Source organism: Malaclemys terrapin, chromosome 1, assembly GCF_027887155.1.
Source record: "Malaclemys terrapin pileata isolate rMalTer1 chromosome 1, rMalTer1.hap1, whole genome shotgun sequence".
Classification (NCBI taxonomy): domain Eukaryota; kingdom Metazoa; phylum Chordata; order Testudines; family Emydidae; genus Malaclemys; species Malaclemys terrapin.
In genome coordinates, this window is record NC_071505.1 from 218,089,142 (window position 1) to 218,107,111 (window position 17,970).

At 40.4% G+C, this 17,970-nt stretch overlaps 1 protein-coding gene across 6 annotated transcripts in view; it reads right to left on the bottom strand.

The window, feature by feature from the left end:
- GLRA2 (glycine receptor alpha 2) overlaps positions 1–17,970 on the bottom strand; it is a 163,177-nt gene that overhangs the window by 110,424 nt on the left and 34,783 nt on the right. For 2 of the 6 annotated variants that reach the window (XM_054016504.1, XM_054016507.1), the window contains exons 3-4: positions 17,737–17,804; positions 7,971–8,194 (exon numbers count right to left, since the gene is read on the bottom strand). In XM_054016504.1, the coding sequence (XP_053872479.1) occupies positions 7,971–8,194; positions 17,737–17,804 (292 nt within the window). Of the gene's footprint in view, positions 1–7,970; positions 8,195–17,736; positions 17,805–17,898; positions 17,967–17,970 lie in introns of all 6 variants that reach the window. The other 4 variants (XM_054016503.1, XM_054016506.1, XM_054016509.1 and 1 more) reach the window with 2 other exon arrangements.

Consider the following 17,970-nt stretch of genomic DNA (forward strand, 5'->3'; position numbering starts at 1 on the left):
AAGAGCTAATTTTTCTTCAAGCAAAACTGTCTATGGGGTTTTGACAATAGCTGTGCTGCTTGCATAACAAACACTCATACTAGTCTTTAACATAATCAAACCAAGTACTCAGGGCCAATGGAAAGTTAGGAATATGACAAATGCATTCAGATCTTCCATATAGATCTGGACACTGTAGAACGGGGGAGTGAGAATAAAGGAGTCTGTGGAGGGTGATGACAGGGACCATCAACAAGCAAAAGAAAAGCGGGGAATTGTTTCAAGGGTTGAGGCAAATATCAGGAAGGAATCTGAGATAGCTTAACAAAAGGAACCAAAAAGGGATGAAGAAGAGAGCAAGGATGGGTGGGAAGAGTCTTTGTGGACATCGGATTGTAGCAGGAGGACACCAGTTTCTTTCATTATGAAGATGGCTGACATCTCAGTTTTAAGTACAGTAAAACCTGCCAAGAGTGATCACTCACAGGAGTTAGCTAGGGTTACCATATTTTGTGCCTCCAAAAGGAGGACACTCCACGGGGCCCCGGCCCCGCCCCCAGCCCCGCCCCCGCCCCCAGCCCCAACTCCGCCCCTTCCCCAAAGTCTCCGCCCCCTCCCCTGCTTCCCGCGAACATTTGATTCGTGGGAAGCCTGAAGCAGGTAAGGGGGGTGTGGGGGGAGGAGGCGCGGCCCAGGCTGGCCCCCCCAGCGGCTCCAGCCTGGGTCGGCTCGGGCCCTGGGGTGCCGGCCCCGCCCCCCGGCCGACCACCCCGGGCCCGCCCAGCACTGCCGGCCCCCGGACCCCCGGCCGAGCACCCCCGGCCCGCCCAGCACCCCCGGTCCCCGGCCCGCCCAGCACCGCCGGCCCCCGGCCGCCCGGCGCACCTCCCGGCCGCCCGGCACCGCCGGCCCCCGGCGGCCCGGCGCACCCCCCCGGCTGCCCGGCACCGCCGGCCCGGCGTACCTCCCGGCCGCCCGGCACCAGCGGCCCCCGGCGGCCCGGCGCACCCCCCAGCCGCCTGGCACCGGCGGCCCGGCGCACCCCCCGGCTGCCCAGCACCGCTGGCCCCGGGCCAGCCCCCGGCCCAGCGGCGCCGGATTTTCCCGGACATGTTCGGCTTTTTGGGATTTCCCCCCGGACGGGGATTTGAGTCCCAAAAAGCCGGATATGTCCGGGAAAATCCGGACGTCTGGTAACCCTAAGTTAGCAAAAGTGGTCACTTGTAAGAGGTGGTCACTCTTCAAAGGTTTGCACACCAGAGACTGATGGCATTCCAGGGCTTCTGCAAATAGTCACACATGACAGATGGTCTCTCTCTACAGAGGGGGTCTCTAAGGCAGGTTTTACTGTATTTGAAACCAGTGTTAATTTTTGTAATCAGGTTCATGTGGAGATGAATCTGGCAAAATTGCTAGATTCATGTATGAATCAATTACAGCTCAGGGATTCACCTTGTCCCTATAGTATTGGGTATATTTAAAAATACCTGTTGGTTCTAGCACGATTCATATTATGTGTAAATAATCTCTCTACGATAGGTAGGCTAGCTATCAAAATGATAAAAAGCATTTTAAGTGTGCCCACTGTATGAAGGTGCTCTACTTCAATGAGCATTTCTGCACTTTGTTATTCTCAGACTGTGTTTTCATTAATTCAGAAAGTTACTTCAAGCCCATATGGAGAGCTTTATGTTTTTGAAAAGTCATTGCATAGAACACTGAATTTATATACAATTTTGCCTAAGGAGAATGGAATTATTTTTCTTGTGCCAGATAAAAAGCACCTGAAATTTCCCCAGAGGAAACAGAAGCCTATGCTATCAAAGCTTGGCTTCCAAGGGAAAATGCCACCTGGACAATATTATCATGGTAGGATTTGGTATAACCAATGAGATCAGAGAGGAGTGTTCACAACATTCACTGCTTCTTATATAGCAAACAGTGGTGTTAGTCATAATAATGGCCTCTCTCCTCCCACTCTCTGTTAATCTCCCATGACAATACAATGCTTCCAGTGAAGTCAAAATCCTCTTAAATCCTAACATTAGATTATAAAATAAATTGAAATAATCAAATGTAAGCACAGAGATTCATACCTTATTTTAGATCTGTGGAATATTCTTTACAGCACACTAGACTTTTCACATAGTACGTTCAGTTGGACCGGACATTATGATTTAAGTACCACATTCCAAATTCTCAATTGGGGTAAACTGGCATAGCTCCATTAAAGTAAATGGAGCTGCACCATTTTACACCAACTAAGAATCTGACCCCAAGACAATCGTGGAAAGTGTATACCTAAACCAGCTGACTGTGCTGCGCTACCAGCTTCTATAGTGGCCAAACTAAAGAGCTCTCAGAGGTTATTTCAACCCAGTGCTGAAGTAATGCCCAGTGAATGTTACACATGACCACCATTCACACACACCCCATTGGGACATGCAGGAACAGAAGGAACTATTTCACAGTGCAGTCACTGACTTTGTTCAGAGCCACCCAGGCCCTAGTCCCTTGAACCTCCTTCCTGCACCCAGAACCTTTGGCACAGTAGATGACACCAGTTCCACTGCCGAAGGACCCTCTGCAGCAGCAGACAAAGGGTCTGGGTATGCTTTTAATAGTGTCTATTGAAAAAATAATATTTAAAGTAAATTTCACCACGAGAGGACAAATTTTGAGTCGACCAGCTTTTTAGCTGTTGCGTATTTCCTTCATATAGGACAAAGGACACAGGTACAGAGGAGATTATTAAATGATTGCAGCTTCATTCATTGTGGCCACTGCATTTCCACTAGCACTGACTTGCCCACATTGTAGTAGGAAATCCAAAATACTACAGGGCTAGAGACTGCTTTTGGAACTAAGTATCCTGTATGTTGTAACCTTTATTATTCATAATTAGGCTTGGAAAGATTAGATTTTTATGGGTAGATGTTGATAAATGTTGATTTCACTGTACACACACAAAATGATGAACAAATATGTCCATCTATAACAGACATTTACAGATAGGCAAAGGGGGGGAAATGCTGCTGGAGAACTTATTAGAGTTTGATTTAAGGCTATTTATTATGTATATATTTGATGTGATTTTAACAATTAGTGTCTTAACAGATTTAAAGCTTTAACTTTTTGAATCTCAGCTTTTACTATAAAAGAATAATTATTGTCTGTCCCTCACAAGTGCCCAGAACTGAACATTTAAAATCAATTAAAAATGCTTAAACCCCATAATGTTGCTCAACTAGTGAAAATTTGAATAAATAAAATAAAAAAATCTCAAAATAGTGATATTTTCCATTGAAATTATTTTAAAAATTGAATTCTGCCAAGTCTAGTCATAATATAACCAAAACCATGTGCTGGGGATGGAGCCAAAGCAGTTTCTCCAGCACTCAGCACAATTGCCATGGTATGAAAGAGAAAAAGAACAAACAGGAAAGAAGAGGCAGTACAAGAAAGAAGCTGTGGAATGAGAATTGATTGTGCTTTGGATTGTGATCTCCTGATTTGCACTAGATAAAGCAACTGGCACATGGTTTTGTATTCCAGATGGATTGCCATTTGTCTGAATATAGAGTAGCTCTTTTGGATGGGCAAGCCAGTGATGGCTTTTGAATGTTGCAGCTAGCAGTAGCAGCTGTTTTTTACAGTATGAAGGGTACAGAGGTAGGGTTCTGTTGCATAAATAGAAAGGAATCCACGAGCCTGATTCCTCTCCACGTCACGGTTTTTCAGCAGCATTATTCCTTTTTACATCCCCTACCCCGACACTATTTCCCTATTCGATTCTCTGCCCTGCTCCATTATAACATTTTACAGTTGGATCAAGGTCAGGGCATGAGACCAGAAAGAGGAAATAGCCTAAATAGTGGCATCACATCCACACAGTGAAGACAAACAAACAAAATAGAGATCGCTAATCTGAAAATGGATGTAGCTATTTTGAAAATTTTGAGTAGTTTCCTGGGCAGCTCCTCAATGGTATCTTATAACCGGAGCTAGGAGTAGGGTGACCAGACAGCAAATGTGAAAGATCGGGATGGGGTGGGGGGTAATAGGCCCCTATATAAGAAAAAGATCCAAAAATCAGGACTGTCCATATAAAATTGGGACATCTGGTCACCCTAACTAGGAAAGAAAGAAGGGTAAATAGTTAAAACAAATCTCTTCCCCTACAGTTCTTCCCAAGGCAATTCCAAATAGCCCTTTACTAAATAACTCAAAAAACTCAAACATCTTCTCATATTTTTAAAGTGTGATGGTCTGCTTGATAATTTACTATAGATGGAGAAGACTTCAACCAATCTCTTAGATCCTAGATTATGTGCATCACATTCTGCATCAAGTCGATATGGCTGAAATCACTTGGTAACATGAACATGACAAAGGGGGCAGCTAGTTCAGCAAGGAAACCCATTTATTTAAGCAAAAGTCTTCAATCTCCTCTCACCCAAGTAAAATAAGCCCACGCTGGCTGGCTGTTACTAATAGTTTGAGCTAGCTGAGTAGTCAGAACTGTGCTGATGGCCTTTTTAAGGTTTCTAAACAGACCTATGTTCAGGGATTCCATTAGATCTTTTAACCCTTCTGTCATATAATACTAGTATTCCTTATTATCTACTGTCTGTAGCAGAGGCGCCATCTTTCTTAGTTGACGGAGGGGTGCTCGACCCTCACTCCGCCCCAGCCCCCACTCCACTTCTTCCCCCAGGGCCCCACCACCTGCCGCTTCCCACCCCCACTCCACCCCCTCTCTGTCTCTTTCTGCCCACCGTTCCTCCCTCTCCCCCCAGCACCTCCTGCATGCCGCTGAACAGCTGATTGTGACTGGCGGGAGGTGCTGGGGGGAGGGGGAGGAGCTGATCAGCAGGGCTGCCGGTGGGTGCTGAGCACCCCCTTTTTTTTTTCGTGGGTGCTCCAGGGCTGGAGCACCCATGGAGTCGGCGCCTATGGTTTGTAGTGCCCAAAGTGTGCTAGAGAAGACACGATCCACATCCCAAAGTACTTAAAATCTATACAGAGCATGACACAAAAAGCAAATGCAAAATATAACAAAATGTACTGTGGGAAACAGGCCATGGGAACAGACAACAGGATTTTCAACAATGTCATATTGCGTTGGCCCAGATGCTGCAATGAGGTGTAGGAGGGTGGGCCTCTACTCAGAGATCCACCCACATGGAGCTCATTGCAGGATTAGAGCTTTAGAAAGATATGACCACACAACTTTAGGGGTTTATATTTTGTTGATTTATATTTTAATTTTGACTAGTTTTTGCTTTTCGGTCTATTTTTATTATATAAAATATACACAGTGAACTTTGGTATAGTGAAACTCTATTTGTAGGGAAGGTGAATGAAAGTCCCAATTAGTCAAATGCATTCACAATGCGAAAAATCACAGTCCCAGTTACAGTGCATCTCTGCTTATGGTGAAGTTGTTCTGTGACTGCAACTTTATTGTAACTACTGATTGTAACTGCCAGAGGCCCTTCCGTGCCTGCAGAACAAAGAGCAGGATTTGCACCTTAGAGCACACAACAAAATAAGCTGACTGTCTCTGTGGTGGAGCATCTCACAGCATTCCTAAATACGTTTATAATGTTACCAGTGCAGTAAGTGGGGAGGCCAGACACAATAGAAATGCCTACCTTCTTATTTAGTGCATATTGGAAATCGTTACAGTTTTATTTTAGAGAAAATATTAACTTTCTCATGATTTTATGACATCTACACATATATGATAGAGCAGCCTGAGATGTAACTTGTCAGTCATATAAGTGCTTTGAACACTCAAAGTGAAGTAAATGCTACATATTATTATTATGCAAGTGCTAAGTACTATGATTATGGTAGTGAAAATGGTGTAGCAATTACAACTATAACATCCTAATGCAATGGGACTAACTAACCATTGCATTACTTACATTTTATTCCAGTGTAACATCACTAAAATCAGTTGAGTTATGGAGTGATCAATCAAGGCCAGTATATGAAGAACAGAGTCAAATAATTATTTTTTAAATTGTTTCTAATTGATAACTCTCAATTACCGTTCAAACATAGGTTTTGCTCACTATAAATGTTATTAATGTGTACATTTTATGCTGTCGTGTTGTAGAAGCACCAGGTACAATATATGCTAATGCAGAGCAATGCAGATGAGAAACAATACACTTTTCCTTAGCACAAAATATTACCAGTGTTTACTCTATTTCAAATTAACTTTCATTTAGGTTTGTGAATTTTACAAATATGATATGACAGCTTGAAATATTACTTTTGCAGCATGGACAAATGTCAGGAAAATTATCCATCTGTGCTCACAATGGCACCCAGCTGCATTGTTGCCTCCAGTAAGATGGTGTCTGATGTCACTCAAATGAACAGAAGCATTCATTTCTTTCTTGAGATTAAATAAGAGATATTTGTACATGACAGAATGTTTAATATATGGTATATCACTCTGTGAGTTCTGTTTTCACCCTTGCATACTGTTATTTTTCTCCCACTGTTGATATGTTAATTTCAAATTCTGCCCACTGAACAGTTACATTACCTACCAACATATTGTGGTGTTCCTATTGCAGAATTTCCATGGGAATTAAGCAAATTGAGTAGGCATAATTTTTTGTCCACTGCAAATCTACTTTCTCATTACACAGAACAATAATAATCCGTTATTAAAAATCTATGTTTCCATAAGCTTAAGAATGCCCAGTCAGAAATATCCGTACTGTGAAATATCTCACTCTCCTACAGCTCTTACACATGAATAGCTAATAAGAATTTTGTTCAGGTTCATAAAGAAGAAACAGCTCATCAAGCAACTCGGTAAACACCTGAAAGAATGTAAACATTATATAAACCAAGCACTGCAAGAAAAGAATTATGCAGGAATTCAGAAATTATGATTAATATCTATAATAATAGTAATAGCGTTTAGAGTGCTTTACATCTTCAGATCCCATTACAAGCATTAAGCAATTAATCAAATAAAATGAGTGCTGTAGATTATTTGCTGCAGCCAATTCTTAAGCAATGCTTTTTTTTTACCTCTCTAGCATTCTGATTCCCTGCATGTGTCCCATTTCATAAGGTCACATCAAGTTATGTTGTGTCAAATAGCATTTATTAACTCAGCCTAAACTCAGTCAGCATGACATATACTACATTGCACTTTGTATCAAAAATGAAAAGCAATTCCATTGATTTTTAAATGCATGCAAAGGCCAGCAGATACCTGGGTGATTTTCATATTTATTGCATACCAAGTTATTACATGGCAGGAACGACTCCATTTAAGATGTTCTCCAGCCATTTAAAATAACATTTTCCCTTTACTTTTAAAATTCAACCCACAAAGGATTGAAAGGTTGATTTTCTCCTCCTAGTAGGAGAGTAATACCAACTGATGCTAATTACTGATGCACATCAATAGGGCACTAGACCCCTTCATTTTTCAGCATGGCTAGGAGATACTGCTGTGCCACTTATATTCCAATTTGTGAAGAGTAAAAGCTCACCACAAAGACAGATTTTCCTTCTACTCTGCTGAGCTTATGTCTCATTAGAGTGTACACAAGGGGCAACAAAACTTAAAGATGTAAATTCTATGAGAGCTAGTCTACACTACCCACCCGGGTCAGTGGGTAGAAATCGTTCTCTCGGGGATTGATTTATCGCGTCTCATTGGGACGCGATAATCTATCCCTGAATCGACGCGCGTACTCCACCAGCCCAGGTAGGAGTAAGCGCCGTCAACGGGGGAGCCGCGGCAGTCGATTTGCCGCCGTCCTCACAGCGGGGTAAGTCGGATCAGATACATCGAATTCAGTTACGCTATTCCCATAACTGAATTTGCGTATCTGAAATCGATTCCCTCCCCTCTCCCCCCCCCCCGTAGAGTAGACGTAGCCTGAGTGTGGTCATGACAGGAAAGACATGGAAGCAAGGGGACTTAAGAAGCAAACAAGCTGGTTTACCTGATACTGTATAGCACTTTCCCAGTCTTAGAAATCCTCAGCAACTTGTTGTCTGTTGTAACATCATGGAAGTTTGCACCTTTCTCATTGGCAAAGAATAAATCAGGCTTCCAAATAGAGTCCAACATAGATGGATCCAAATCCAAGGAGTCATCGGGGTATTCACTGTAAGCCAGGCGTGAGTCGTTCCACTGCTGTCTCAAAAAGATGTTCACTCTGTAGTCCTACGGAAATGCCATGCACAAAAGTCAATCTCTTGCCAAGGTGAGAGTTCAGTTTAACTTTCCTGATGCTCACAATGATTTTAGGTTCAGTGCGGTACCAATGATATAATAAACCTACATATTACTCTTCCCTTTGAATGAGAGAGCTATTATTTAAAAATAAGGCAGTGCAAGTGGCATACTGTACCAAACTAGTGCAACAGGTACATTTTCCAAATCAAATACGATAGTCCCTTTTCAGCTGATGAAGATAATATCACCTACAGCCATAATATTAACTACAACCCCCTATGCAATACTGTGGATTAACATGAAGCTCAGAAATATCAAAGTATTACTAGCTGTAGAGTTTTCAGTAATCGCAATGTAAAATAAACAGGTATGAAAATATCCCAAAGAGTAACTTAACTCAATCATTCACAATCTGTAAATCAACAGATTCCAGTGCTCCAGGAGATAGGTACTAAAAGCTTTTGATACAGTCTCCCACAATATTCTTGCCAGCAAGTTAAAGAAATATGGATTGGATGAATGGACTATAAGGTGGATAGAAAGCTGGCTAGATCGTCGGGCTCAACAGGTAGTGATCAATGGCTCCATGTCTAGTTGGCAGCCGGTATCAAGCAGAGTGCCCCATGGGTCAGTCCTGGAGCTGGTTTTCTTCAACATCTTCATTAATGATCTGGATGATGGGATGGATTGCACCCTCAGCAAGTTCGCGGATGACACTAAGCTGTGGGGAGAGGTAGATATGCTGGAGGGTAGGGATAGGGTCCAGAGTGACCTAGACAAATTGGAGGGTTGGACCAAAAGAAATCTGATGAGGTTCAACAAGGACAAGTGCAGAGTCCTGCACTTAAGACAGAAGAATCCCATGCACTGCTACAGGCTGGGGACTGACTGGCTAAGCGGCAGTTCTGCAGAAAGGGACCTGGGGATTACAGTGGATGAGAATCTGGATATGAGTCAACAGTGTGCCCTTGTTGCCAAGAAGACTAATGGCATATTGGGCTGCATTAGTAGGAGCATTGCTAGCAGATAAAGGAAAGTGATTATTCCCCTCTATTCAGCACTGGTGAGCCCATATCTGGAGTATTGCATCCAGTTTTGGCCCCCCCACTACAGAAAGGATGTGGACAAATTGGAGAGAGAGTCCAGCGGAGGGCAACAAAAATGATTAGGGGGCTGGGGCACATGACTTACAAGGAGAGGCTGAGGGAACTGGGCTTATTTAGTCTGCAGAAGAGAAGAGTGTGGGGGGATTTGATAGCAGCCTTCAACTACCTGAAGGGGGGGTTCCAAAGAGGATGGAGCTTGGCTGTTCTCAGTGGTGGCAGATGACAGAACAAGAAGCAATGGTCTCAAGTCACAGTGGGGGAGGTCTAGGTTGGATATTAGGAAAAACTATTTCACGAGGAGGGTGGTGAAGTACTGGAATGGGTTACCTAGGGAGATGGTGGAATCTCCATCCCTAGAGGTTTTTAAGGCCCGGTTTAACAAAGCCCGGGCTGGGATGATTTAGTTGGGAATTGGTCCTGCTTTGAGCAGGGGATTGGACTAGATGACCTCTTGAGGTCTCTTCCAACCTTAATATTCTGATTCTAATTCCATAGGAGCTGATTATGTGGTATAATTTCTCCTATCTACATCTTAGTTCCTGTTCAAAATCTTTGTGTACCTATTGTATGTTTTTTTCTGTGTGTTCTCTAATTCTCTACTCCTCCACATCTTTTCTACTTATCTTTATGTTAATTGCATTCTCCTGCCCAATAGCCTTTTAGTTACAACTGGGAGGACAGAAATTATTAAGTGGTTCATTTAGAGCTAACTTTAATACTGTGGCAAAACTGGCCATTAAGAGGGAATGTTATAACTATAACAGCATGTAGGTACTGATCCAAAGCCCATTCAAGTTGATAGGAAAGACAGTTACATATATTCTGGGTGTATCATTTCTAAAGAGGTTCCATGCTCAACAAATACAGGTGTGGCATCGATCGCTTTGTTGCTGTAGTTATATATTTAACTGACATCAAACCCCCTACATTTAACTGCCCTGAGAATAGTTTATCAGAAATCCACATGCCATTCATCTTGAATATTTTAGTTTCAGAAATATTTAAGGATATTAAAACTGATGATATTATTCGAAAGAAGCAATCTGTTAGTGAAAGGGACTCGAAATAATTCCATCTTCTGCACAAAAATCCTGCATTTAGGATTTATTCTGCAGTAGCTAGAATATATGAAAATGGCAGCAATATGCTTCTGACTTGGAAAATGTATGAGTTGACATTTGTTTAGTTAGGCCACTGAAATGCATAGGCTAAAGAATGTATCATCACTGAAAAATAAGATAATATTCTCCCTATGATTAGTGATGCCGTAAGTTATTAGCTAAATATGCAAACTCTGACAAATAAGCCCCTCCAAATTTGAGTTTTCCACTGTTCATTCACGAGGCTTGTGATGAAAAATGTGTTGCTGAACTGACAAAACATTTCAAATAGCTCCAAGTATAGCGATTGATGAAGCTCCTGAAACCATAGGATAATGTTTTGGGATTTCATTGGGAGCATGATTTTTTTTTTAATTTTGCCTGTGTGGATATGAGCCAAATATGAATGTCAGAGAGTAATAAGGGGCTGATATTGGGGGGCTGAGCTCATGGAAAGTCAATTATTAGAGGCACTGATAGAATTTTTCAAAGAAAAGCCTACATATATTTTTCACAAGCCAATTTTTTCTGTGCTATGGAGTTTCATATGGTTTATGATTAAACAAATATTTTGAGTTCTAAATTGCCAAAGCATCTTTGTATCACATACGGAGACAAACTCTAGGCATCTCCTTTACTCATTTTCTCAGCCTTAGAAATACAGTAATTATCTTGTAAATGTACATGGGACAATTTCCACTACAAAGATATGAAAATACTCTAACAAAATTACTACAGGAAAGAGGAGAAGTGCTAGCAGGGAAGAGGGGAGATTGCTTAGGACATAAAGTTAATATATTCAACTGTGTGAGTGGCTTTTAATTTCTCTGAAGTGGGACACATACTGAAGTTAAATGAAAGCAAAGGGATTTTTTATTTCCAGGACACTTCTATAATTGTTCACTTAAATCATTACAGTCTTTAAATTTCCTAAAAACCTATAAAAGAAATATGCTTTCATCAGCTGCAGTACACACTAATTTAGATTAGAAGGAATGAACTGCCAAGTCCTTTTTGTTAGAAGCGTTAGTATAGGATGATATACATTATACCAAAGCTGAATTTAAATACCAACAGCCTTAAATGATCCTTTACTGACACAGCTGGAAGGATAATATTCAGATCGATCATTCTGGTATATTTGGAAATATTTTCTCAGCACATTTTTGTGAGAAGCAGAATAGCATTATTATAGCCCCTCTTTGTCTCTAATTATTTTTGCTTCCCGTCTTGATGAAAAATTAAAATGAAACACAAACTTTAAAAGGTAGTCCTGGATTTCTTTCTTTGCTGCCTCTTTGCAACAGGGTAAGCAGGAGGGTGTGGAATGCTAGGAGGACCATAGGTTAAGTACAATGATACAGTATCTTGTCTAAAATTTTGTATTTCTCTGAGATTATGTTTTTTTACTGATGCTATATCATCCTGGAAAGCAGTCTTTTCTGAGAATGATATCACAATTTGGCGTATCGGACAGCACATGAGTTATTTGGTAAATTCCTGAAGGCAGGAATGGGTGGAAGGTATTAAACAACTCACAGAGGGCTGATTTACACTAGCTGAAGATCCGATTCACAAACTTTAGCTAATTGCATTTGCTGGTGTCACAGAGAAATGAGGTCTGAACACAGGACTGGGAAACAAAACCTCCAAGTTCTAATCCCATCTGTGGCCCTGGGCAAGTCATTTAACTTGTTTACCTCAGTTCCCCACTATCAAGTGGGGGTAACCACACACACTTTTTCACAAAGGAGGGTTGAATATTAATTATTGTTGTTAATATTATTATTATTTATTAGTTGATAGTCAAAAATTCTTTGAAGATTACGGGCTCAACCCATGGATGCACCAAGTTAATACTAGACACAGCTCAGGAAATTGGCTGCACAGAAAGGGCGGTAGAAGGTCCTGGGCCAGTTGGGGACCAAAATAGCCAGCAATGTAATTTAGAAGAGCTGCAGGACTGTTCTAAATTACTCAGACTGCAGACAGCTGTGTGCTAGCTGGAGATCTGTCAGAGTGCTGTGCATTCCGTGGGGCTTTTTTCCATCCCACCCTTCCCCCCAACAGGGCTTTATTCACCCAAGGATGTGATTCAGGTGTCTGGGGGAAGCAGCTGCCCCTCCCAGCCTCAGCAGCACAATGCATTTGCAAGAGGGTCAGAGAACTATACTATATAAATTCTAAATATTAATATTATCTGGCAGAGAGTTGTTAAATGACCTGTTGTAGAGCCCTGAATCAGCCAGGTGCTTGAGTACACAGACTTCTGTGAGACTACTCATGTACTTAATGTAATGCACATGCTTAAATACCTGGCTGAACCAGGGCCTAAGTGGCTAACTTGGCGTCCCATTTTTTATAGTGAAAAGATGACACTGTCCATGCAGCCACAACAAAGTTCTATTGCACTTTACCAGTTGTAAAGAAAGGGCTAATTTATTTGCTGGAGTAAGTGGGTGGAATGCCACTGAAGCCAGCAGAGAACTTATCCCAAATGTCAACCATTGATTAAAATACACACCAGCAGTACAATATCCTTGCAATTAGGCATGTCTATAATGAACAATTAGTTTGTCAATCTATAAACTGCTCTTAGCTTCTCCATGGGCAATAGCTAAAAACCCCTGGTCATTAGCTACAATGAACAACTGAATTCTCTGGCAGTGTTGCTCAACTTGAGATAGATTACTCATCTATGATATTTAATCACAGCTATTTCATGCTGAGGTTTTACTGATTAATTCTGCACATGTAAAAGGATTCAAAATAGTTATGTCAGAGGACCAACTTCATCCCCGCTGTATCTCTGCTTTGATCAGTGGAGTTACATGAAGGATGAGTTGGCCCACTCTTCATAACATAAGGCCTGATCCAAAGTGAAGACAATGAAAAAACTCCCATCGACATAAAATGGCTTTGTATTAGGCCCTTTGTTATCTACCACTGTTCTGGCATAATGTACATCATCCTCACAGGGAAGAAAATAATTTCCTTTGGAATAAAAAAAAAAGTGATACTGTCCCATTTGTGTATTACAATTTAGAAGAATTAACAAGGCTGCATTTTGTCTCTATGGATCATTTCATAGAATTGAGAGTGAAAACTCATAGCAGAACTGCAAGTTGTGTTTTATAAACTGAATTTTTTTAAAATAAATATTTTTCATAAATGCATACTTCAAAATGTATTCATACCATTACAAATTAAAAAAACCCAAAGCTGAGAAATTTTAGTAAATTAGGGTAGTAAACATGTAAGGTGGAATTTTCAAAAGTCCTTAGCATTGGCTTAACTCTGCTCCCATTGAAATCATCAATAAAACTCCCACTGATTTCAAAGGGAGTGGAGTTGGGCTAATATGGAGGGTTTTTTTTAAGAAAAGCCCACCAACAAAATACAAAATTAATTTCAGTTTCCCACCAACCTTTCATCATTAGTACAAAGGTATCAAACTATGCAGTCATTTCAAAACCACTGCTGGCTGTGAACACAGAACCTGTTACCGTTTAAGGACAAAGGGCCCATTCCACCAGTTTACCCAGGATCAAATTGTTCTCATGCATTCAGATCAGTGAAACTTGTGCATATCACATGAAATTCACCCCTCTGCAGGGGACTTGCACAAGGTATATCCACCACTTAAGTTCCATTTAAACCTTCAAAAGAGGGCTTGAGTGGGACTTAAGTGAGGCAAGAGACTTATGCTGACCTACAGGTTGAATTTCACTCCTGTATCTGTCCTACTCAGAAGTCAGAAATGATGCCTGTTGGTGTTAATAAGAATTTTCCCTAAGCAAATACGGCAGAATTGGGCCCCAAATCCTGCCTTTCTCTCAGTGAGCTCATCTGAGAGCTGAATTTGGTCCCCAAAGATTTTCAATATGCCTCTTCCAAGCAATGTTCTGAAAATATCCCCTTTAGTACTTAAAACCTAAGTACTTTAAGCATTTTGGTCCTCTGAGACATGAGTGTCTTCTTTTGATTTTCAATCTAATGTATAACCTACTTACAATTTTTTTATTTTTATTTTAGTTTTATGTCAAAATCATCAAGAGCATTTGATGGGAACAAAATGAGTTCTAGATAGCAAAAAAAAGCCCTCATTATTTATCAGAAGGGATGCAAAACTTTTCAGCACATAATTAAATTTACTTTGGAAAGCAAAGTAGATGAGCAGTAATTGATGCCTGCCTCTAGGAACATTTTAAAAACATACTCTAAACTAGTCATTAATGCGATAACAGTATTAGGAAAATCAATATCAAACGGCTGAAACAGCACCCACTTTAACAGAACTCATTCAACACTATCTGCAGATATTATGAATAAAGCAAAACAAGGAAGCCAACAGTCTTTGTTTTCATTTACTTGAGTGTTTAGCGTTTTTCAGCAGAATGTGTTAATGAACATTGAAAAGGTGCACATTAACATATTTGATAGATAATAAAATGCAATGAGGGGATTTAATCAAAGCAATGAAGGAGTCTAATTAATGCAATCAGCATTAGGTCGTGCAAATATTTTCATTGAATGCCATCTTGTAAAGCCAGTGACGTGCAGGATTTTTGCTACTTAATGCTGTGCCTCTCTCTCTATGTGCTAAGACCAACAGAAAAATGTGTGACTGAATGCAAAACCCAGGACTATGTGCATAGAACTTTCTTCTCAGAATCCTTTAGATTTAGGAAATCTTACCAAGACTTTAAGGATACTGAAAATAAAGTCTGTTGATTGTTATAAATTATGTGGTATTCTGATTTTTCCCCTCCCTCTCAGTTTCAATGTTGTTTTGATTTTCTTGTCAAGGTCATTTAAAAAGATTATGTATAAATACTGTAAGTCAATGCTTTTCAACCTTTTTCATTTGTGGACCCCTAAAAAATTTTGAAAGGAGTTGCGGTCTCCTTTGGAAATTCAACCTGTGGTCCCTCACTATAGAAGTCTTACACTGAAAACTGACTGAACAGAATTCAGCTATAAATATTGCACAGGCTTGACACGGCATTTGATGCAACGTGAGAAAGGGTGCTAAACTGTGGGTTTCTATGGTAACAACAACAATCCCGGGTTTTGACCTGTAGGTGGGGGTATTCACATACTTTTGATTGATCAGAAAAATGGAATGCCTTTTCTGGGATCTGAAACTTTATTTTCACTGTCACCTTTAGCGGACCTCTTAGACATAGTTTGCGGATCCCCAGGCTCCGCGAACCACAAGCTGAAAACCACTGCTGTAAGTTATCATCTATACTGCCTCCACTCTGCTGTATCCCCTTATTGTTTATAAAAAGAAGAACAGGAGTACTTGTGGCACCTTAGAGACTAACAGATTTATTAGAGCATAAGCTTTCGTGGACTACAGCCCACTTCTTCGGATGCATATAGAATGGAACATATGCATCCGAAGAAGTGGGCTGTAGTCCACGAAAGCTTATGCTCTAATAAATTTGTTAGTCTCTAAGGTGCCACAAGTACTCCTGTTCTTCTTTTTGCGGATACAGACTAACACGGCTGCTACTCTGAAACCTGTCTTATTGTTTATATTGGGGACACTCTCTTTCCATATTATGTAAGAAAGTTGCCTAGTTTGTTAAAAATGCAGTTCATTGATTCTTTAGTGAAAAGTTAGATAGAGGTTTTTCAAAAGCACCAAAGGATTTCGGAGAATAAGTCCCACTCATTTCTGTAGGACTTGAGCTCCTAAATCTCTTCAGTGCTTTTTAAAATTTAAATAAATATTTAAATTAGGTATCTATTAACTAGCTAAGAAACACACATGTTCTTTCAGAACGCAAACATTTCAGGGCAACATTTATAACCATATTATTTAAAACCTATGCTTGATTTGCCATGTCTTTTTATAGATAATGTGTTTGATGTTGATTATAGGGGTTTGGTCCTGCCAAGTGCTGAGAATTCTCTACTGTTTTTGACTTCAGCAGGTCTATAAGGCACTCAGCAGCATAGGATGGAGCCATAAGGGGACTAAACAACACAATGTCAGAACTGCTGTGTGATTACTTCAGAATAGCTCACAGCTCTTTCTTTAAAGTGGTGCACAGGAATCTCATTGGATTTTGTTGTGGAGTGAGGTATATTCTCATTTCAATGGGGTTGTGAATACACCTGATTTTTAGGTAGGAGGGGGCAGGGAAAGGTTAAATCTGAATCCAAATTGCAACATGTAGCTAACCTTATCTATAGTAGACTGAACTAAATCCCTGGATCCAAATACTCCAGAATTTTCAAGTATTCAAAATATGAATTCATTCTGTGGTGCCAACCCATTTCTAGTTTCTGTAGTGGGTTGAACACTTAAACTACTATGGACAAGACTCCACCGCACTCAATCACTGTAGCTTGGCTCCATGTATAGTCCCATCAAAGTCTATAGGCCAGTTTGTAGCATAAGAATCCATGAATGGAAAGATGGCCAAATACTACCTGTCCAGAGCGCTATGCTATTTTAAAAAAAGTCCCTTCAGCATTAACAGGAATTATGAGCACTAGAAGGGAGCATGTGCACCAAAAGTTCTTCTTTTTAAATTGTAATAGAGGTGTATGAATCTCAGCACTTAAGGGTCACAAGGATTTGTGGGGAATCTGTTCTTTGAACCTAATTGTATAGATTAATATCCACTCCGTTTTGCTTTGAGTTGTCAGGTTCAAACAAAAGCAAAGACTCAAAGCAAATCTGGGAGAAAATTGTCTCAGTCTACCTGATGTTGGGTTGAGTTTTTCCTGGTTTCAATCTCAAAACCATAAATAGGCCAAATTCACTTAAATGTAGTTAAGATTGCCCCTATAGGTTCACCCATGTTTTGGTGAAATGATCAAAGTTTCCCATCTGTAACAAAACCTGAAGTCAGAAGAGTTGTATCTGGTTCATTTCAGTTTCATTACTGAAATGTCACACAACTCTAATTTATAGCCCTGGAGATTACTAAAATATGTAAAGCTCTAATTGTAGCATTATGATGCAAATGTGAGACAGAGCCATCAGACATTTCTCTTAGAGTTAACCTTGATTTCCATGTGTATATCCAGGGGATACATTTATTTAAGTCATAACCATATTTTTTTACTACTTTGACAAAGTATTTATTATTTAGAGCACCATTTCTGACAAAAAAAGCAAACACCAACAGTAGCTATTCCTAACCTTTAGCACTATGGTATGTAAAGTTTATCGTATTTTAATACTATAGGTACATTCTTAGTAGCTTAGGAAGTCAGTAACTATCCCTTCATCTATAATAGCACCATTCTATACCACATCCCACTCCTTCACAAGATGGCTTCAATGGTCAGTCCCACTCACCATTGTAGTTTCTGCTATTGAACCAAAGCTGTTGATAAATATGTTGCAGGTAACATTTACAGGAGGACCTGCAAGTTGAACAATAAATAGAAAAATTGACAGGTTCTGTTCATGACATATCAAGTATTGTTGTTTTCTTGCCAGTGGCATCATAACACTTACCATTGTGGTTTCTGTGACTGATCCAAAACTGTTGATAAAAATATTGCAAGTAACGTTTACTGGAGGACCTGT